Source organism: Triticum urartu, chromosome 5A, assembly GCF_056163025.1.
Source record: "Triticum urartu cultivar PI428250 chromosome 5A, HENAU_Tu73, whole genome shotgun sequence".
NCBI classification, from domain to species: Eukaryota; Viridiplantae; Streptophyta; class Magnoliopsida; order Poales; family Poaceae; genus Triticum; species Triticum urartu.
The window spans coordinates 464,235,712-464,257,619 of record NC_141877.1 but is presented as its reverse complement, the minus strand read 5'-3'; the positions used below and the strand labels follow the sequence as shown (position 1 = coordinate 464,257,619).

The window sequence follows — 21,908 nt, the reverse complement described above, 5'->3', positions numbered from 1 at the left end:
AGCACACAATTATGTCCATGGCCTGTCATTTCTTGTTGGCGAATACTTTGATGAGTGCAGCTCCAGTTGCTACGAGTTACATGAATATTGCATGGATCAAATGTCAGCATGTCATCATGCTTTGCTAGTCCACTACAATAGAGATCATTTCCGACACGATGCTGGTTCCATCAATGTGAGTTTCGAGGACTTACATCTCTTCTTCAACTTCAACATGCTCGATGCCACTCTTGTTAGATGCCTGATTTTGTAAGTACTTAACAAATTCTGATCAACTTCTCCATACAAAGCTGTAAATGATAAACAACTAACTGCATTTTATTCCTCTCAGGGGATTAAATGCGCGGAGAAGAATAAGGGAGAGTGTGTATTTCATAGATCCTGGATTAGCAAATGACACAACATTAGATGGTAAGGACCGACGGGACTGGGCCGTTAACACGGTCCTCCGTATCTTCGAAAACACGTCCCATGCAGAATCATTTCTCTGGCCATATCATGAACGGTAAGTCAAGTAAACAACCACGCATACACTTATTGTCTTTCAGATTTCGACATCATTCGTAAGTTCATGGCTTTCTTAATATGTACCAATCACTGGATATTGGTATTCACTGTTCCAAACAAGAACATAGTTTACTACATCAATTCTCTCAGAGAGTCAACAAACGCTCAGGAACTAACGCATGTTCAACAATTCTTGGATAGGTATTGAATTCTATGATGTTGAAATTAATTTGCATTCATATATGGTTCAATAATTGATGTTGTCAAAATTCATCATCATTTGCAGTGTGCTCACATTGTGGAAAACTAAACCAAGGAACCTGTTCAAGACGGAACAACCCGTGCAACACGAGGTCGTTTCTCCGGTAACACACCCGAAATTCATTATTTTCGGAAAATTTATCCAATAGTCTGCAAATACCTTTCTTTACGCTAGTGAAATGTTCAAGTTTCTAAATAAACCTATTTATATTTTGTCCAAAGAAAAAAAATAATACATCTAACACGGGTTAGGTTGCTCCTAACAGGACAAATACATGACTAATTTTGTACAAAAAATTTCAATGTCCTCAGCAATAAGCAGGGACCAACCTTTGTGGATACTATGTTTGTAGACACATGATCTCCATCTGCAATTCTGCTGATAGTTGTGACGATCCTCGCAAATTAGTACCAGTAAGTCTATCTTAATTAATATCTTCTACTCCACTCATATGGCACATTCTGATCTTAAAATTACTGCAGCTCATCTTAAAACCGAGGACCCCTGAACCGCTCCTGGCTGGTGAATTGCTGATGGTTCGAAGATTTATCAGCGACTTCTTCCTGGATCACTAAATCAATACCACTGGTGATAATGAAGATTTCAGCACGCGTTCTCCTGAAACATTGAGTAAGAGTTAGCCACTAAACATATAACGCATGTGTCCATTATTTTCCATCTGATGAGGTCTTAGTATTTCGTACACTATGATTAATTATGTAATTCATATATGCGTGGACAAATCATTGGAATTTAGCTACCATATGTTCAATTGCAATTGTTGCAAAATCTGATGAATGTTCTTTCTGTGGACACTATTTGTTCAATTGAATATTGTGGTGAATTTGCTTTTTGCGTGCCGATTCAAAATGAGATATTTTTTTAATTTGTTCAATTGAATATTGTGGCAAATTTGCTTTTTGCGTGCCGATTCAAAATGGGATATTTTTGTTTTAACCTGGCAATTGCTCCGCACACGGTTCAACTAAATGAGTGTGTGCGATCCACATCGGAAAGCATACGTCAATCATAGCGGCACCGTCGGTGATACACAGCAGATCGCAAACGATTTGCAGCGATACTACGTGTGTGTAGGTTCTCTGGAACCGTTTGTGATATCGTGTTATCCCACACGAGAACTGGGAGTAAACCGTGCCCTATGCAAAATACAATCCCAGTCGTAATTTTTTCAGGAAACGTGTGGGATCCCAAACGAAAAGCACACGTCACTCTTGCGCCAACCGTCGGTGATACCTAACAAATCACAAATGGTCTGCAACACTTGAATGTGTGCGAAGGGGATCCTGAACCGTTTGTGATAGAACATTATCGCAGACGGTAATTATTGGAAAACGTGTGCGATGGAGTCTAGCATGGCAAGCGGGTTACGCAGAAAACTCGTGTGCGATGGGGCACAAATCGCACATAGTTCATATGTTGGCCCGTGTGCCTTACATACTGTTTCCCAAACGGTTCGTTACGACAGACCGTATGGTTTCACTGCATCATTAGAAACGCTTAGTCACCGATACCACACGTGCGAAAGAATTTAGTGTGTGCTGCATCGCACACGATTACATTTTGGAAGGCTTCTAGATCACTGCTCCATATCCCCAACGGTTTCTGGGTTGTGTGGGAAGGACCCCCCCCCTATCGCCCACACTCACTTGGCGACGGTTCCAAATGTCGTCGCGAAAAGGGGTTAAAAAATGTTTGTTTAGGACCGAAGCGCACCAATGATGTGTTACCAAAATTCCTTCCCTTTGAGAGAAAGTACGTCTTCGTTGGAGCGGTGTGGAAGCACAATGCTCCCCAAGAAGCCACTAGGGCCACCGTATTCTCCTCACGCCCTCACACAATGCGAGATGTCGTGATTCCACTATTGGTGCCCTTGGAGGCGGCGATCGAACCTTTACAAACAAGGTTGGGGCAATCTTCACAACTTAATTGGAGGCTCCCAACGACACCATGAAGCTTCACCTCAATGGAATATGGCTCCGCGGTGACCTCAACCGTCTAGGGTGCTCAAACACCCAAGAGTAACAAGATCCGCAAGGGATTAGTGGGGGGAATCAAATTTTTCTTGGTGGAAGTGTAGATCGGGGCCTTCTCAACCAATCCCTAGAGAATCAACAAGTTTGATGGCTAGGGAGAGAGATCGGGCGAAAATGGAGCTTTGAGCAATAATGGAGCTTGGAAGGGAAGAGGTCAACCTAAGAAGGAAGAAGACCCCCCATTATATAGGGGAGCAAAAATCCAACCATGTTCTGCCCAGCCCGCAGCTAAGCGGTACTAGCGCTGCTAGGAGCGGTACTACCGCTTAGGCGGTACAACTCCGCATAGGCCTAAGACTACACATAGTGTAGCTACAGTAGTGCCGCTGGAGCGGTAGTACCACTGACCCAAGCAGTACTACCGCTTCGGGTCTTAGTCCTGGAGAGGCAGCGGTAGTAGAGGGTGCCAGGGGCAGCAGTAGCGTGCCAAGCGGTACTACCATCCTAGTGCCACTCTACTTCCGCTTGAGACAAAGCGGGAACATAACCTTGCACACGAGAACACCCCGCAAGCGGTAGTGGAAGCACTAGTACGGGCTATAGTACCGCCGAAGCGGTACTACTGCCCTACTACCGTGAGTGACAAATAGGCAACCGAAAGTTGCATGCTCGGGGAAAGCCCTAAGAGGTAGTACCACGGAAGTACCAGCAGTACTACCGCATAAACGGTACAACCGTAGGTACGGGCAGTACTACCGCTGACAAGATGCTGGAAACACCACAACAAACATAGGAAAGGCTCCGGTGATGGGAAGGAGGCAGTGAGTGCATATGGGGTTGTGTACGTGTTTATTCCACCCATACGTTTCCGAAGCGGACCCCTCTTAATAGTACGGCTTTCCTACGACTCAAATCCACCGAAAAGAAACGTAGAAAAACCGCCGTCTTCGAAAGGCTCCGAGGGGTGTCGAATCGTCTAGTGCCTAGCCAAGAGATATCTGAAATGCTCAATGCACATGATTAGTCCGCAAATGCATTGCCATCAATCACCAAAACCACTTAGGGAGAAATATGCCCTTACAGTGGCTCCATGGACCTGACCATTAAAGGCATGTGCACGAAAAATTTCCAACTGACATCGACAAGGTCAGACCCACTCCATAGGAGCGATGCTGGCAACCTAGCGATGATATTTGTCGTTTGGTGGTCCAGCATACCTAGCGATAAGTCGGGCCAGATCGGGCCTATATAAGCCCACAACAGAAAACCTAGGCCTGGGCCTGTCCTGGGCCGGCCTTTGGGCCTAGATTTCAGGCCCAAGCCCAACCCAACAAAGGATAAGCCTGTCAGGCCTTGGGCCGTTCCTCTTCCCTAAAACACACAAATGCAAAGCCCAAGCCCAGCCCAACCTGGCCTTTGGGCTCAAAACTTAGGCCTAGGCCTGTCTCGTGGGCAAGACCAGGCCGGGACGTATTGGGCTATTTCGGGCTGAGTCGGGTTTCCTATTGCCAGGTATATGGTCCAGGGACCTCAATGTAACTTTATCATGTTTGAGATGCTTTGTAGTTTTGGTGAACTTCTATAATATATTTGGTTCATTTTCGCAAAAAGAGATTACCTATATTCTACCTCAATTTTATTATGTGGGCGGAATTGACTTCTAAATATGCAAGAGTAATCACTATGTCATTGCCTCTGTGTTTTTTGTTGGCATTTTGGCAAAATTTGGCTTCAAACGAAAGATTTTTTGGGTTGACGACCATCTTTCTACTTGCGTTTGAATGATTAAGGTGGAAGATTTTTTTAGGGTAGATTAGGGTGAAGATGTTACCGCATGACACTATTAAGTAGAAATGGTCCATCTAAGCCCAAGCCGAAGCAGTGAAATCATGGGTTGTTGCCACTCTCTGTCACGCACGGGACGGGAGACGCTAGCACATAGTGTCACTAACATGAGGTAATCAGCCCACTGGTGTAAGGTGGTACCACTACATAGCAGCGTTATTTAGTCTTTAGTGACCAACATAATATCACTTCTTGCAATGATCACATATAAAGGAACACTTTCATGAAATAATTTTTTTCTGGCCATGAGTGTGTCGTATAAAACTAGTCCATCATTTGAAAAATAGTTGCTTCATGTCAAGACTTTTATTGTACATGGAAAACCCCAATGAACCGAACATGACAAATATGGCACATCACAAAGGCTTATTATCCAGCCAGCGTTGAGCCATGGCAAGACTTTCCTTAGGTCGATATTCTATGGCTGAGTGCCCACCACCCTGTGTAAGAAATTAAACAATAATTATTGCAGCATCACATTGTTTCTTCTATCCAATCCTAGCAATAACTTTATATCATGGAATGGAAAATACAAGATAATGTACCTTTAATGTCGCAAATGTCATATGGTTGGCATATGTGATTGCAAATCTACACCAAAGACAACATAACAAATAAATAAATAAAATTGAAATATCAAGCATGTACATCTTTTCACAAATTCATTTGCTCTATTGATGTGAATATTTTTTGGTCTATGTTAAAACTACTCTACATCCTAGTGTGGGGGGCACCAAACTAAATAGAAATATTAGATTAATGCTCTAATGAATGATAATACTTATATACATAGACAAATTTACCCTCCCGCCTGACCACCGAGATGCCATGTTCTCCAATCATCAACTATTGAGAAGTTGAAGGATCTAATCCATGCATGCGTGCTCAAAAATGGAATCCAAATATCATGGTCCCCGCTGCATTTAGAGGTCATTATTTCAAGACATTGATCAATTTTCAATCAACACATATAAATACCAAGCAGAGAAAAATCACACCTAAACACAAGTGCGCGATAGCCTCTGGTTGTGAGGTTGAAATGGTACTCTATGCTGCTCGGGGCATCAAATGAATAGGGCATACTTTTTTGCATCTCTTAAACTCTCCAATTGTTCCCTAGATGGATGCAAAGAGTCAACGAGTCAACAACGATTGGATGTTTGGAAATCCTACAACAGTTATCTATGAAAAGGTTAAGGTGGTTCTCAGATCTCTACTCTCGATAGGTGAAGTTTCCGTATTGTCAAAGCATCATTTATTTTTATGGGTCCGAACTAGAACGATGTGAAATAAATATATTACTCAATTCTAGGACAATTTAGTCAATGTTGCTACTTGAATTGCGCCGAAAGTATTGCATTCCTGCTCAAGCCAATTCATCCACAAGTTCGAATTGATGGAGAGAGGAGGACAATATATTTCAATACCCCCTCACATTTATGATAGACTTTTTATACTTTGGTCATGGGATCAATGTAGGCCACATAATATACTTTTTAATACCGTGTTGGTAGGGTCCTGAACTTGAGACCCATTGGCTTCGATACAATATTTAATTCATGCTACATCCAATTTATCCAAAAGTCCAACCTGATGTTCAGAGATGAACACTATATTTCAACAGAAAGGCCCGATAAACCAGCATTCGACATGACCGTTGGACTACCATACACATGGCAAAAGCTAACAAGGACTAAGATTGTCAAATCCGATAAGAGATGTGCCACACTACTAGTAGTTGCATTAATTAATTCATTCAAATGACATGATATGGACGCAAAGCAAATTAAATATGCCATATGCTAACTACTTAATCATGTATATATAGTTTCCCGAGCTAGTACAAAGGGAAAATATGTTATATGGTTGGTACCTGCTTCACCCCAAGAGCATATCTGGTGGAGTCCATGTTCGCCCAAATATCAGATAGGTAGTAACGATATGCCTACGTATGAGAATGCAATTGTACACAAAGTTTACATCACATAAATATAGAAACATAATTCTAACCGAACTAAAGAACACTTCTATGAAGTTACTAGTTTAGGGTAAGTACTAGAGTAACCTACATTACAATTGATGGCAGGTTGTTCGGTAGATAGCTCACTTTGCTGGGTGTATTCTTCTGACAGAAATCTACGTCTTAACAGATCGTGTTCACATTTGATACCCAGGATGTGTTCTTTTTCAATTTCAGAAATGAGCTGCAATTAATACATGGACCGATATAATATACACAAATCAAATGGTAGCTTGTATAAGTATGTTTTTGAGCCTAGTAAGGATCTTACATCTTCAATAGTATTTAGGACCATGGCACACATTTTATTCCTTGGTCTTATATAGTTCCCTTTACAGTTCCTCATTGCCGCCTTTGAAAAAGGAGAAGGAAAAAAATTGTTACCACTTCAATAGTTGAATGTGTGTGAATGTGGAATTACCTCGTATATTTGACTAGATATAATTCCAACACCATAAGCATACGATATTTGGAAATTGTTATCATAAAACATGGAGTCTGTAATTGGGTTGCCGACTAGATAGCCCTGCAATTAGTGAACACAGTAAAGAATAAGGATAATGGTAACACGCCTTGTATTCCTTACTATTATTTTGTGTAGTTTATTGAATGAAACTATTAGTTACTTGAATCTTAGTGAATTTACTTGTCTTGAGATTAATCCTGGGTTGCTTCCCTTGTTTGATTTCTGAAGCCAAAATGAAGATCATGTTAGGACTAACTACTAGGATAGGAGGCCATGATTAATCACAAGTAACTCCGGACATGAATTGACATAGCTGTCTATTTACTACATATTCAGACCGATGAATTGCAATACCTTTTATATATAGTTTTCTACTTACATTACCATATTATTATATCCTTATTTATTTTAGAATATGTGTACAACAATTTCACAATCTTTGGGTGGGATTTCTTGACTCCCAGCTTATCCCTGGCAAGCCAGATAAGATTCGGTGGAAGCTCGCCACCTCAGGCGAGCACTCTTCCTCCTCTGCCAACAATGTGCAATTCCTCGGCATCACATCCACAAGAATGACTCCTGTCGTTTAGAAGCCATGGGCCACCCAAGAGCAAGTTATATTCTTGGCTCGTCATTCAGGTACAGATTTTGATGACCGATTGGTTGCAAAAGAGGGGTTGGCCCAAGTGCAGGGTTTGTAAGCTTCGCAAATCCAATCCTAAAATGATGATAAATCTTCTTTTCAAGAGCAAATTCTCTAGACATATTTTGTTGGGGGTTGCATCATGGTTAGGCCTCCACGACTTCCATCCCAATTCGTGGAGCAGTGATACACCCGTCAGCTCGTTGTGGACGAATGCCACCATGAGGATCACCAATCCAAGAACCGACGACTGTGGCTAGAATGATCAAACCCAGCCTAGACTAAAGAAAAGGTACAACACAAGGCATGGAAGCAATGACCATCTACTACAAGAACCTGAAACCCAGTTTGCAACAACGCGACCAAACTCGGCAACCATTATGATGAAGATGGCATCGACTAAAGGTAAAGCATCATAGGGACAAATTCATCACTAGCCTTGAGCCAAACAACTTGCATGAGCATAGGCGCAAACATCTTTGAGAAATTAGGCCACTGGCCAAATGACGTTGGACCTACGCCACTCATTCCATAGAAGAGGAGCCATCGGATGGATGCCCAGACTAGAGGGAGCAAAAAGGGCGCACACGAGCACTAGGGAGACCTACAACCTACCAGGGCAGCACAAAGACACACCCCACGAGTAGCACGAAACAAACTACCTTTAGTGTCCGAGTTGTTGTGATGTAAAACCCCGAGCACCCACAAACGGCCAATGGCTAACCATCACAAAACCATGACCAAAACCGCCCACTAGCTGGACAGGAGTCGAACGTAGGTGGCTGTGCCAGATCCGCCTGAACCGCAGCTAGATCAGGCTGATAACAACCAAGATCAATCTATTCCACGACCAAATAATGAACAAGATAGCTGCAGACATAGACATGTAGACTAGGCGCCATGCAAGCGACGATGATGATACAGGGTGAGCCCGCCGCATCTGACAACCATGCCAACTGGCGGTAGCAAACATGGGGGGATGGGCGGCTTGGGTTTGTGAGAAGCGTCAGGCCGATGGTTTTAAGTAGGTTGGAGTTGGGGCTCGCAGCGATGAGACTAGGGACGACAATGAGCTATGGCGACCCCGCTGCCCTCATTAACCGTGTGTGCTTACTGACGACGTCAGATGGTGGTGGCAAGGGAGTGGATGACATGTGGAACTAGGGTTTGGGAGCGGCGTGGGGCAGACTGCTTTTGGCGAACTTTTGAGTTGCTCCCCGCCATTGAAGTTTTTGTAATCTTGATACTCTATTTCACTCTCCTTAGTTAGGGAAACACCAATTTTTTTGCCTCCTCTTAAGAAAAACATATGTACAAGTTTATTACCTTGTGAAATGTGTTGCGCGATAATTGGGGACATCTTTCCAGCATATGAACTTCCTCCAACAAAGAAAGGATTTGACTGGTAGCGCGGGTGATCGATAAACCACTACATCAACATGCATAAGATGGTAAGAAAGCCATTCAACTACAACACTAGTAAATAGAAAGATAACTTTCACCTTGTTGAGAAATGTTATGATGTGCAAAGTAGATGAGAAATCCCCAACATCACGATGACTTTCTATATCACGAGCATACGAGAAACCAGTACCCACTGGAGAATCCAACAAGATGATGCTTGCCACCTGAATATAGTACATTCTTATTGGACAGGACATGTGGAAAGGAGCGTCTGGAATGTTAAGACTAAATCATATCTTACCTTGGACCATGAATCGGGATTATATGCCAACTCTGGCAAACTACCATTATAAGGTGCAAGAACGAATTTCATTGGACCTGTGAAGCAAATATTAAAATATCAACGAAGATCGATCTGGTGGTGAAAATAATATGATGCGGTTAGTGAGAGAAACTATATATTTTTTATAAGCCAGCACATTCAGTCGTTTTCAACAAATTTTGGTTGTGTGTTCAGTCATCTAGAGCGGAGGGTAAAAATGCCTCCCACTATTGCATGTGCGCCTGCATCAGGAAATGCATGCTTACTAGATAACTTCTTTATTGTCAGGCATTGCCATATAGTAGCACATCTGTTGTTATGCTACACTATCATGATATAATATCATATCCTCTTTATTCCTTTAATTGTATGCGGCAGCAAAATGCCTGGTTGGCATATATGATACTTGCTATGATATCCCCACTATGAAAGGTCTTATCTTACCCAATAGTTTGCTAGGGATTTACACCCATATTATATTACAAAGAGGTATTTTAAGAGCAGTCCTAGTACTCCATGTGTATTATATCTAAAGCTTGTCATGTAGGCAAAATCTGAGGGGCACCCTATTTAATGAGTAAAGAAATCTTTACCATATTGTAGTCTAGATATGGCTCTTAACATCAAAATCATGAAAACTGATGCCTCTGTCTAACAGAACACCTTAAATGACAGCAATTTTAGATACACACTAAGATACAAGGCATATTTAACAAACTGTCATCTGACTCCTACACCATTTAGTTTTACATGAAGGTTCATGTTTTTATCCTTTTCTTTTTCTCTTTTATATTGATTGATTTATGTTATTTATTTGTCTTTTTTCATGTCTCACACAACTACACTTGCATGCACGTGCACCTGCGCCCAAACTGCAGTTGCACGTTCGCATGCCTGCGCTATTGTAATTGCATGCAACCAAATTGTACGCAATTGCATGTCCACCAGCCACATGCAGCTACAGTGCAGGCCTGTATACCAATGTGCAAGTGTAGTTGCACTTATCTGATTGTGCACGACTACATATTCATGGATCTCACGCAACCGTAGTTACACACCCTTCGGTTGTGCACAACTGCATTTCCATCAGAAGCGTGCAAATGCACTTGCACACCTGTCTGTTGTGCGCAACACACAACTGTAGTTGCACATTTGTGTTCCTATGCGCAGCTGCACGTCCACTCACCGTCGGCAACCGCAGTTACAGACCCTCGCACCTATGCGCAGTTGCACACTCATCGGCTGTTTGCAACTACATGTCCAAGTGATACACACAATTACATTTATGTATTTTCTAAGAAAAATACAATAAAGAAATCATAAAATACAAAAATAAAATTAGGGAAATATAAAGAAGCAACAAAAAAGTATGGTGATGTCAGCAAGACCTGATTAATTCTCATCTAGATGAGAGCTAGCCACACCCATACGATAAATCTTAAGATATGATGAATTGCATAAAAGTTCAAAATACCACAGCGATATAAATTTATCAAATCAGTGTTACACCTAGCCAAAATTTTGATTATCCAAATTCTGTGATTGTGATATTTGTGATTGACCAATTATCCCACTCAATGCTGATCTCCAACCTTTATTAGAGGCTGACATGTGCTACTTTCAGCCGTGGAGCATAATTGCGGAGATATCCTTTTCAATTTATTTGCACGGGTTAGTTGGGGTTGGAGCAGATTAGTTCGGCGGGCAAGGAGAAGCCAACTAATGGGTCGTGAAGAGTTTGATCAGGTTAGCATCTAAAGCCAACTCCGTACATGATACTAGTAGTACTATTCTTTCTTTTTTTTGCGATAGGGAGGGAGTACTATTCAGCATGCCATTTTAGATGTTTGCATATTTTCCAAAATTAGGCACTCCGTCCAATCCATATTATTTGTCACTGATTAATATAGATCAGTTGGAGTAGTAGATTATTTTGCAGATCCAGGTTGTGAAGAGATTGATCAGATCAACTGCTCAATTGATCCTGCATGCACGTAAGTAAAGAAATATGCATCTGTATCCTATACCTTGTAAATTTCACACAGGTCAACACAAGCTGATAAACATTTCCAAGCTCGGAGGATATGTAAACTTCACTCTTTATCTCAATCTTATATGTACTAGTAGTACGTAATTGACAGCAACGGCAGCATGCTTATAGAGACAAGAAGATCCGAGGGAGGATGAGGGCCTCACCAACTTCGTAGAAAATCAAGCTAGAGCAGCGGGGTCCTCCCGTCAGCCACAGGACGACGGGGTCCGTGTCGGGGCTCCTCTCCGACTCCACGAAGTAGTAGAAGAGCTCCGTTCCCGTCTCCTCGTCCACGTTGACGTACCTGCAGAAGCAGAAGAGCACTCAGAGAAAGAAGCATGGAAGCTTGCAGGGAGAGGCAGAAGCTTGCTTACCCGGTCTCCAGGTGGAAGGGAAGGCGGCCATGGAAGCCGGGGAGATGGGTCACCACCATCGCCGAGCGCGAGAGCGGCAGAAGAAGCAGAGCGAGGGGAACGACGAGACGCAGGAACAACAAGGAAGCCATGCCCTCAGCTTCTCACGACGAGATGGTGTCCAACGGGCATCTCTTTTCCTTGCCCGTCGTCGACCTTATACAACTCACGTTTGAACGCGGGTCCTTCTAGTTCTAGATCTGTGCCTGCTATTAATTTCAATCCACGTGCTTGGTCTGCCTGCCATTTCATTATCAAGGCAACTCTCTCTTCTACATCTGTGCATGCAAGAGCCGTGCTTGGTCTTTCCGGAGACGCAGACTAGGGCCCTAGTGGCTGGCACACCCACACCTCCCTGTGTGCCGCGGCTGCCGACGCATGCCATCCTTGCGCACATGCTCGTCACGCCGTATGCTGTTGTAACAATCTGTAACAGCCCCGTCATGTAAACTTCACTCTACCTATCAATGCAATTATACCAAGGTTTTTTGTGTTGTTGGGCTTTTGTTCGTCCTCCTTAGAGCATCTCCAACAAGTGATGAAAAAGTCCCTTGAAAAAATTGATGAAAAAGTTTGATGCCTAAAAATGGTTCCAGGGTAGGAGAGAGAAGACTCTTGGGCACCAGATTATTTTTCTACTGTAATAGATGATGTAAAAAACCCGTCCTAAAAAATTGAGAACCACATGAAACGTGACAATCCGACGGTGGGGAGGACGGGAGGCGGGGACGGCGATGGTGACGACGGCGGCGTGGAAGGTCGGGGATATCGGTGAGGAGCTCTGGGACAGCGGTGGGAGCTCGGGGATGATGACAAAGCGGGGCGGTCGCGACAGACGACACCGAGGGGCGGGGTGGGGCGGCCGTAATCGGCCGGCACGAAGCCGGGGTGGAGAGGTGCGGTGGCGTTGAAAGTTCACATTGGCGGTTAGGTTTTTGTCACAGGCGTTTTTATTTTCCTCTGGACGCCGATGGTGCTGCCAATATACATCACTTGGAGCTAAAATTTGAGGTTGCTTAAATTTTGTTCATCAACAAGTAGAGATACATCATCTGTTGAAGGTGGTTTTCTGACCTGAAATGCGCCAAATGGCTATTTTTTTGGCATCGCCACTGTTTTTTTATCATCTCTTGGATGGAGATGATCTGCCTTTAGTTTTGTTCAAGATTGATGTTGCTAGCTGCCAACCGAGATTGAGAGCGGTAGAAAATCCGAATGAAGGGAACGACGAGACTCGGGAGCATACGGAAAGCGACACCCTTGTAGTACTGTTGTACAGCTTCTCACGAAATGGCGTCCAATCGAGCGCGAGAGCGGCTTCTCCTATACAGCTCAGATATGGATGCATGTGCACCTTGTAAAATAATACAATAGGTCAAACAGGAATCACAAGTGGATTACAAAATTGAGAGGTTTTATGACCCGCCTTAATTAAGATGGGACATGCATCAAAAAGAAAACGAAAATCCTATTCCTGTGTAAACATCCTACAACTACTTACTACTTCATTTAGGTCATAACTACCTTCATGAGTTTAGCTAACTGATTCCCGAGGGTGGAGGAGGGAGACAGACGACGGAGATCGACGAAGCCCTTCCATCACCTCGCGGAGGCTACACGGGACGGGAGAGGAGGGTACCCGGCCGAGACTTCATTGGCTCGTTGCCGCTTTCTTTGTAACGCATGGAACGGGAGACACGCTAGCACACAATGTTGCTAACATGGTAATCACTCCACTACTACCACGAGGTGGCAGTACTGTGTACTAGTGTCCTGTAATGTTTAGTGACCAAATATTGTATTACTTTGGCAATGTTCACATATAAAAGAAACACTTCATGAAATGGAAGATTTGGTCGTCAATGCGTGTTGTAAAAACTGGTCCGCCATTTGAAAAATAGTTGTTGGAGGCCATGTCTTTTATTATACATGAAAAACCCAAATGAACTGGAGTATTGGACATGGGAGATACAACACATCACAGCGGCTTATTATCCAACCAGCGTTGAGCCATGTCAAGACTTTCCCTAGGCCGATACTCTATGGCTGAGTGGCCACCACCCTGTGTAAGCAATTAAACAATAATTATTGCAGTGTCACATCGTTTCTTCTACCGTCCAATCCTATCAGTAACTTTATATCACGGAATGCAAAATCGTATCAGTAACTTTATATCACAGAGTAGAAGATAATGTACCTTTAGTGTCGCAAATGTCAAATGGTTGGCGTATGTGATTGTAAATCTACACCAAAGACAACACAACCAAAAGAACAAAATTAAAATATCAAGCATGTACTCTTTCCACAAATTCATCTTCTCTATTGATGTTGACCTTTTTTGGTCTATGTTAAAGCTACTGTACATCCTAGTGTATGGGGCAGCAAAATAAACAGAAACATCATATCACTCTTCTTATATACACAAGAGCATGTACTCGTTCCACAAATTCATCTTCTCTATTGATACTTATATACACAACTTACCCGCCAGCCTGGCCACCGAGATGCCATGCTCTCCAGTCATCAACTATTGACAAGTTGAAGGATCTAATCCACGCATGTGTGCCCAAAAATGGCATCACAAGATCATGGTCGCCGCTGCACTTAAGGTGATGATTTCAGGGCATTGACAAAGTTTCAATCAGCACATGTAAATACCAAGGAGAGGAAAATTGCACCTGAACACAAGTGCACGGTAGCCCCTGCTTGTGAGGTTGAAATGGTACTCTATGCTGCTCGAGACATCAAATGAATAGGGCATACTTTTTCTGCATCTCTTAAACTCTCCAATTGTTCCCTAGATCGATGCGATGAGTCAACAAGTCAACAATGATCAAAAGTTTGGAAATTCTACAACAGTTATACTATGCAAAGGTTAAGGTGGTTCTCACATGTCTACTCTCAATAGTTAGAAATTGTTAAAACATCATTTATTTTTATGGGTCTCAACTAGAACAATGTGAAATGAATATATTACTCAATTTAGGACCATTTAGTCAATGTTGCTACCTGAAATGGCTATATTTATTCAACTCTAGGACCATTTAGTCCATATTGTAGTCTGCGTTGTGCCGAAAGGCCTACTAAACCAGCATTCCGACCCCGTTGTATTGTTATACACATGTCAAGAACTAACATGGACTAAGATTGTCAGATCCAATAAGAGTTGTACCACACTGCTAGTTGCAATTAACTAATTTAGATGACATGATATGGCGACGAAGCAAACCAATTATCTCATATATGCTAGCTACTTGATCATGTATGTATGTTTTTTTTTTGCAATATGTATGCATACTTAGCATAAATGGAAATAGATCATATGATTTATTACATGCTTCACCCCAAGAGCATCTCTGGTGGAATTTTCATTCGCCCAAATATTGGATAGGTAGTAACGGTATGCCTGTATATGAGAATCCAATCATAGACAAAATTCATATCACCGGAACGCAAAAACGAAAATTCATATCAAATTTTTAAAAAAAACTTCTATAAAATAATCACTCCTTGGTAAATACTAGAGTAACTTACAAAACAATTGATGGTAGGTTGTTCAGGAGATAGCTTGCTTAGCTGAGCATTTTCTTCTAACATAAATCTATGTCGTAAGAGATCCCATACACATTTGACACCCACGATATATCCTTCGTCAATTTCAGAAATGAGCTGCAATTAATACAAGGGATCAATATAATGTTCACATGTACAATGTTAGCTTGTACAAGTAATTTGGACCTAGTAGGGATCTTACATCTTCAATAGTATTTAACGCCATGTCACACAGTTTATTCTGTGGTCTTATATAATTTCCTTTACAGTTCCCCACTGCAGCCTTTGGAAAAGGAGAAGGAAAACAATATTATCACTGCAATTTATAGATGTGTGTGAATGTGCAATTACCTCATATAGTTGATCAGATATAATTCCAACACCATGAGCATATTGTGCTCTGAAATTTCTATCATAATCCGAGCCTGTGAAAGGGTTGCCGACTAGATAGCCCTATAATTAATTGAATTAATGAACACAACAACTGATGAAAACACACCTTTCATTCATTACCATCACTTATTTTAGTTTATAAAATAAAAGAATTAGTTGCTTTTTTGGGCATAACTATTAGTTGCTTTAAGCCTAATGAATTACTTGCCTTGAGATTAATCCTGGGTTGCTTCCCATGTTCGATTTCTGAAGCAAAAATGAATATCACGTTAGAACTAACTACTAGGATAAGAGGCCACGGTTAATCACAAGGAACTCCAAAAATGAATGGACACTCTTATTTATTTACTATATACATATATTGACTGAAGAATTAATGCAAATTTGTATTTAAAAATTTCTTTACCACAACTTACATTACCAGATTATGATATCATTGTTTATTTTAGAGTCAATGTCCAGACTTACCTTGTGAAATGTGTTGTGCGATAATTGGAGTCATCATTCCAGCATATGAACTTCCTCCAACAAAGAAAGGATTTGATTGGTAGTGTGGGTGATTGATAAACCACTATATCAAGATGCATAAGACGATAATTCATACACATATTTTTTTCAATAAATACCTGACAAGAAAAGATAAGTTTCACCTTGTTGAGAAATGTTACAACATGCATAGAAAACGAGAAATCCCCCACATCACGATAACCTTCCAGGTCACGTGCGTAGGAGAAACCCGTACCCACTGGAGAATCCAACAGGATGATGCTTGCCATCTGAATATAAAATACAGGCTTACTAGAATAGAGATGCAGAGAGGGACGTCATCAATGTTAAGATAAAATAATATCTTACCTTGGACCATGAATAGGGATTATAGGCCATCTCTGGCAAGCTACCATTATAAGGCACCAACACAAATTTCATAGGACCTGTTACGCAAATATTACTGATGTATATTTCATGCAAAAACATAAAAGAAAAGATCAACCCATTGGTGAAAGCTCCATGAGATGCTTAGTGAGAGAAACTAGTTATTTGGTGAGCAAATCTAGCAAAACATGACATCATGTTCTTTAATTTTTGTAGAAGCTGACTCATTCAATCGTTTTCAACAAAACTTGGTTGTGTGTTTAGTCATTTAGAGTAGTGGCAGGAGAAAGTGCTTTCCACTATCTAAACCATAAAGTGTTGCATGCACTCCCGCATATGGAAATGCATAGGATCTGTCGAGTGCTATACTTCTATTAGGCTGGTCATAGTGGGAGTAACTTAACTGGTAACATAACGCTTTTCAAGACAATTTTGCTTATGTGGCATGTAGTTAATCAGGAGAAAGGTGTTTGGAGTAACATAATATGTTAATGTAACATAACGAAACCCAAAGCAAAATGAGTCTATAATCTAATAAATGCAATCATCTATGATATTACTTCTATGTTACTTTGCACTATGATACTACTTCTATGTTACTTTGCACTATGCAATCATCTATAATATGCATGACACTAGTCTAAGTTACTCCCCACTATGACTAGCCTTATCTGACTCAATAGCTTACTAAGGATTTGCGCCCACATGTTGTATTCGACAACTTTTAACGGTGTTAAGCTAGTCCCGGGCCATTTGACAACTAACAAGGGTCCCACCCGCATGTGGATTATTGCACTCGATCGGAGGTTTGAATCAGAAACAACCAACATAGTGATTGAAAGTTTGTACTAAGTAAGATCACTGATCAATCATGAATATATTTATTATGGGTTTCAGTTCTTCAACATATTTGTCAACATTTTAGTCCAATGTTTTGGATTTTGTATGGATCAAAAATTTCCCTTCCCAGGAAACCAAGAACTCCATTATACTAATTATGTGAACTTTGTGAAAGACATTCACTGATCTAATGGAGACTGTTAAGTAGTTGTATGATATCAGTTCTCGGAAATTTCATGAAAATAAATCCAGAAATGTATGCCTTCTACGGAAATAGGTAATCTCATAATATGTGGACAAGGCATAGGTTTGTCATTACGTGCAATAATTCATGTACTCCAGTGCTAATTTTAGTTATTCTCTGTAATCAATGTAGCCACCCTTTGATAAAAAGGGCTTTCGCCTTACTTTACGGATAAAGCAACAACCGAGTACATAGGTAACACACATACACCAACCCGTTGTAGTCACCCCCTTGGCCTTTAGTCACTCATGTTAGAAATTTAGTGTTTTCGGTCTACCCCTATTCCTCTGTGCTTATCCGTGGTGCCGCTCACGATTCGCATATCCGAGGCTAGGGTATAGGGACCTTCTTATACTATCTTTTCATAGAGTCCACCTCTTATACAGATAAGATTCCTAATCGTTACAACTAGTTTCCGGGATAGAGTCCAGATCAAATTACCAACCACGATCATATTTGTCTGTTAACGTATTATGCCCGTCATGTCCTCGGAGCACGCGCTTGTGAGCAACGCGTCATAATAGAGTGTAAATTCCTCTAATTACATAAATCAACATTAGGGTTGTAATCTGACTATACGATCTAACTCCTTCCAATCATCGGTGTACCAGGTAGTCTTTTTAATATAAATAGTATATTGTATTCCATTAATAATCGACCAGCTTCCTTAAGCATATATTATTTAAGTGCATTCCAACAAGTAACAATTTCATGCTAAACATGTAAAGCAATTCCATGTATAAATACATGTATAATTCTATAATGAGATATTCCGAATATTAACAATTTCAAGTAATTTGAATATAGTTGCAGGACACATAATCCCAACAACTCATAAGAGTGTTTTCTTATTATTAACTATTGATCCATTAAGAGAAGTTCACTTTATAGATAAAGCAACAACCGAGCACATAGGTGACACACATACACAAACCCTCTGTAGTCACTCATAATAGTGATTTCTTATTATTAACTATTGATCCATTAAGAGAAGTGGGTGCAAGGACTTCTCTTTTTTGTAAATTTCACAGGTCTGTTAAAAGCAATGTTTTAAATAGCGGCGGCCCTCCAAATTAGCTATAGCAAGGCTATAGCTAGCCGACTATTTCGTAAGCTTAGCGGGGTATGCCATATAGCGGCACCTGCTCAAACCGCTATAACCCAGCTACGGGGCTATTTAAAACTTTGGATAAAAGGTGCCAAACTTTGTAACACAACCTGATACACATTTGCAAACTCGGACGATTTGCTCATCTAGCTTTGAATTAGAGACTAATAGAAGTTAACTTCACTCTTTAATCTTAATCTGATGTAGTAATTGACAGCATGGCGGCTTCCTTCTAGCCAGCTAATACGCCCACAGGAGACGAGGAACGGAGGATGAGGGCCTCACCAACTTCGTAGAAAATCAAGCTAGAGCAGCCGGGCCCGCCCGTCAGCCACAGGACGACGGGGTCCGTGTCGGGGCTCCTCTCCGACTCCACGAAGTAGTAGAAGAGCTCCGTTCCCGTCTCCTCGTCCACGTTGACGTACCTGCAGAAGCAGAAGAGCACTCAGAGAAAGAAGCATGGAAGCTTGCAGGGAGAGGCAGAAGCTTTGCTTACCCGGTCTCCAGGTGGAACGGAAGGCGGCCATGGAAGCCGGGGAGATGGGTCACCACCGACGCCGAGCGCGAGAGCGGCAGAAGAAGCAGAACCAAGGGGACGACGAGACTCAGGAAGAAGGAAGCAGCCATACCCTTACGTACGCAGATGGTGTTCAACGGCATCTCTTTTCCTTGTCCGTCGTCGACCTTATACAGCTCAGGTTTGGATGCGGATCTTGCGAAGTAATGACTGACGTGACCGCAAATTAGGAACCGTACTGACGCTCGCTCCCTCTAGATCTATGCCTGCCAGTTCAGGCCACGTACTCTGCTCGGTATGCCTGCCATTTCATTAGATAACCATGGCAAGGTGATTTCCATGCCAACTCGCCTCTACATGTGTGCATGCAAGAGCCGTGGCGATGCTGGCCTGGTTAGAGCCTTTGTTTAAGTTTTTGTGGCTAGCTTTTGAGTATGCTTAGTTCACAATTTGAAAAAATATGTTTGCAAATAGTATAAAATGTTTGGGAATTCAAAAAATATTGTTGATTTTAGAAAATGTTTGAAAATTTGTAAAAAAATGTTCGTGAATTTAAAAAATTCTCAGATTTCAAATATGTTCATGAGTTAAAAAAATGTTCATGATGTCATAAAATTGTATCTCGATGAAGCATCAAAAGGTGATTATGGTTATTGAAGATTATGATTTTTTTTTACAACGCACGGACTTTTTTACTAATACTAGAGCCAACCGAGCCCGAGAGCGGCAGAAGAAGCAGACCCAAGCGACCACGTAGCACGAAGACTACACAACCCTCCCAGATTTTTTTTATTCATTACTTCTCAACCTTAGAGCATCTCCAACAGGCGCGGCAAAACGCGCGCCCGCGCGGTAAAAGCAGTTTTTCGCGCGCGCTGGTTGGTTCCGCGCGCTCTAGCGGTGGCGGGAAGTTACCGCGCGCGGGAAGCGTTTGCGCGCGCGAGAGAGAAAGCGACACGCGGCGCGGTAGATTTGGCGCGCCGCTTCACGCGTGCCTATAAAGTCCCGCGCTTCGCCATGCACACAGAACAGCCACGCGCCCTCCTCCTCGCAACCTCTCCGCTTCGCCGCTTTCTGCGCCACCATGCCGCCGCGCCGCCGGGATGCTTCGGGCTTTCGCGGCGTCCGCGAGCGCCCCAACGGCTGGTACTCCGCCGAGATACTTTCCGGTGACGTCCGGCTCGGCTTCGGGACGTTCCGGAGCGCACGCGAGGCGGCCCGCGCATACGACGCGGCGGCGTGGCGCTTGGAGAGGCCCCGGTCGCAGATGAATTTCCGGGACGTCTTCACGCGCGAGGAGGCGCAGCGCCTCGCCCCTCTGCCACGTCTCATCACGGACATGGACCATGCCGACCACTCTCGGCGGCAGCGCCGTCTCCTCGTCGCCGAAGAGGACGAGCGAGCCATGGCGGAGTGGCGTCGTCGCCACCTAGAGGACGTCGACGCCGAGCGTGCCTACTCGACGGGGAGGACGGCAAGGCGCCGCTCGGAGCGGGCGGACCGGCGTCAGCGGAAGGCAGTGGCGAACGAGCAGTGCGACATCGTCTTCGCAGGTGGGAGGTCGTTCTTCACCTCGGACGATGAACGTTGGGACGACATATGGCTCTCAACCTCGGACGACACCGACGAGAGTGATGATGATGATGATAGCGACTTGGAGTAGTTTTCTATCTATGTATGCCGTAGTAGTTTCTATCTATCTATGCCGTAGTAGTATCTATCTATCTATGTATGTCGAACTATCTATCTATCTATGCCGTAGTAGTTGCACCGATGTAAAATATATTTGTATCATTTTTTTATCTATGTAATTTTAATTTAAAAAATATTGTAGAATGAGCGTGCGCTGCATTTTACCGCGCCTGCTGGAACTGTGCACGCGCGCGGCTTTTCAGCGCGGCTGCTAGAGCAAATGCTGCGCGCCGCGCCAAACCAGCCGATGGGCGCGCGCCAAATTCGTTTTTACCGCGCGGCGCTCGCGCCGCCTGTTGGAGATGCTCTTAGGCTGGTCATAGTAAAAGTAACATAGATGTCACATAAACAAAAATGGTGATGTGTCAAATAGTTAATGAGGAGAGATACAAATAGAGTAATATAATATGTTACAATCACATAGCGTTTCTCAATGTAAAATGAATCAACAAAGTTATAAATGAAGGCATATATGTTACCACACCTATGACACTATTTATTACGAATGTATAAACTAATAATATATGCATGTTATACTACTTTTAAGTTAATCTTCACAATGACTAGCCTTAGTATGAAGTTGAGACATTTATTTTGAAACGAATGTTGAGACACTTATTTTGGGATGAAAAGAGTATTAAAGAAAAATCTCGCAGATCACAGGGCCGCGCAATAACCACCACCAGCTGATCTGGAGTATCATTTAATCGCGACATCGATTCTAGTGTCTATGCTTTCCTGCTAGGCGCATGGTCCCGAGGAGATCTCTGACCGTTGAAGA

General features: G+C 42.5%; 2 protein-coding genes and 1 pseudogene across 4 annotated transcripts; 1 reads left to right on the top strand and 2 right to left on the bottom strand.

Moving 5' to 3' along the window:
* Positions 1–4,579: 4,579 nt before the first annotated feature.
* LOC125509697 (serine carboxypeptidase-like 16) lies at positions 4,580–12,383 on the bottom strand (annotated as a pseudogene). The gene is made up of 14 exons (XR_015604957.1): positions 11,870–12,383; positions 11,660–11,799; positions 9,443–9,519; positions 9,240–9,365; positions 9,064–9,166; positions 7,255–7,316; positions 7,050–7,154; positions 6,900–6,980; positions 6,678–6,812; positions 6,482–6,553; positions 5,607–5,724; positions 5,412–5,525; positions 5,154–5,199; positions 4,580–5,048 (listed from the first exon to the last, which is right to left on the bottom strand). The product of XR_015604957.1 is annotated as a serine carboxypeptidase-like 16 (transcript).
* A 1,364-nt stretch (positions 12,384–13,747) lies between these two features.
* Positions 13,748–19,680, bottom strand: LOC125509696 (serine carboxypeptidase-like 7). Of its 2 annotated transcripts, XM_048674721.2 has the most exons (14): positions 19,415–19,656; positions 19,204–19,343; positions 16,709–16,785; positions 16,504–16,629; positions 16,322–16,424; positions 16,062–16,099; positions 15,812–15,913; positions 15,663–15,743; positions 15,443–15,577; positions 15,243–15,314; positions 14,587–14,705; positions 14,393–14,506; positions 14,106–14,151; positions 13,748–13,970 (listed from the first exon to the last, which is right to left on the bottom strand). In XM_048674721.2, exons 1-14 carry the CDS (start codon positions 19,576–19,578, stop codon positions 13,887–13,889), a joined length of 1,401 nt encoding a protein of 466 aa, XP_048530678.1. In that variant the 5' UTR covers positions 19,579–19,656; the 3' UTR covers positions 13,748–13,886. The 2 variants fall into 2 exon arrangements, with proteins under 2 accessions (XP_048530678.1, XP_048530679.1); XM_048674722.2 differs by lacking the exon at positions 15,243–15,314 and having other exon boundaries at positions 19,415–19,680.
* An 839-nt stretch (positions 19,681–20,519) lies between these two features.
* LOC147971969 (uncharacterized) lies at positions 20,520–21,098 on the top strand. The gene has a single exon (XM_087522898.1). It carries the CDS (start codon positions 20,520–20,522, stop codon positions 21,096–21,098), a length of 579 nt encoding a protein of 192 aa, XP_087379024.1.
* Positions 21,099–21,908: the final 810 nt, after the last annotated feature.

What these genes read in the sequence shown, in the direction of transcription:
- LOC125509696 (XM_048674721.2), bottom strand. Translation starts at nt 19,578, where the DNA reads ATGCCGTTGAACACCATCTGCGTACGTAAGGGTATGGCTGCTTCCTTC. An exon ending in CTTGATTTTCTACGAAGTTG is followed by an intron (nt 16,786 to 19,203) that starts GTGAGGCCCTCA and finishes TTTGCGTAACAG; the next exon opens with GTCCTATGAAATTTGTGTTG. An exon ending in CGTTAAATACTATTGAAGAT is followed by an intron (nt 15,578 to 15,662) that starts GTAAGATCCCTA and finishes TATTAATTGCAG; the next exon opens with CTCATTTCTGAAATTGACGA.
- LOC147971969 (XM_087522898.1), top strand. Translation starts at nt 20,520, where the DNA reads ATGCCGCCGCGCCGCCGGGATGCTTCGGGCTTTCGCGGCGTCCGCGAG.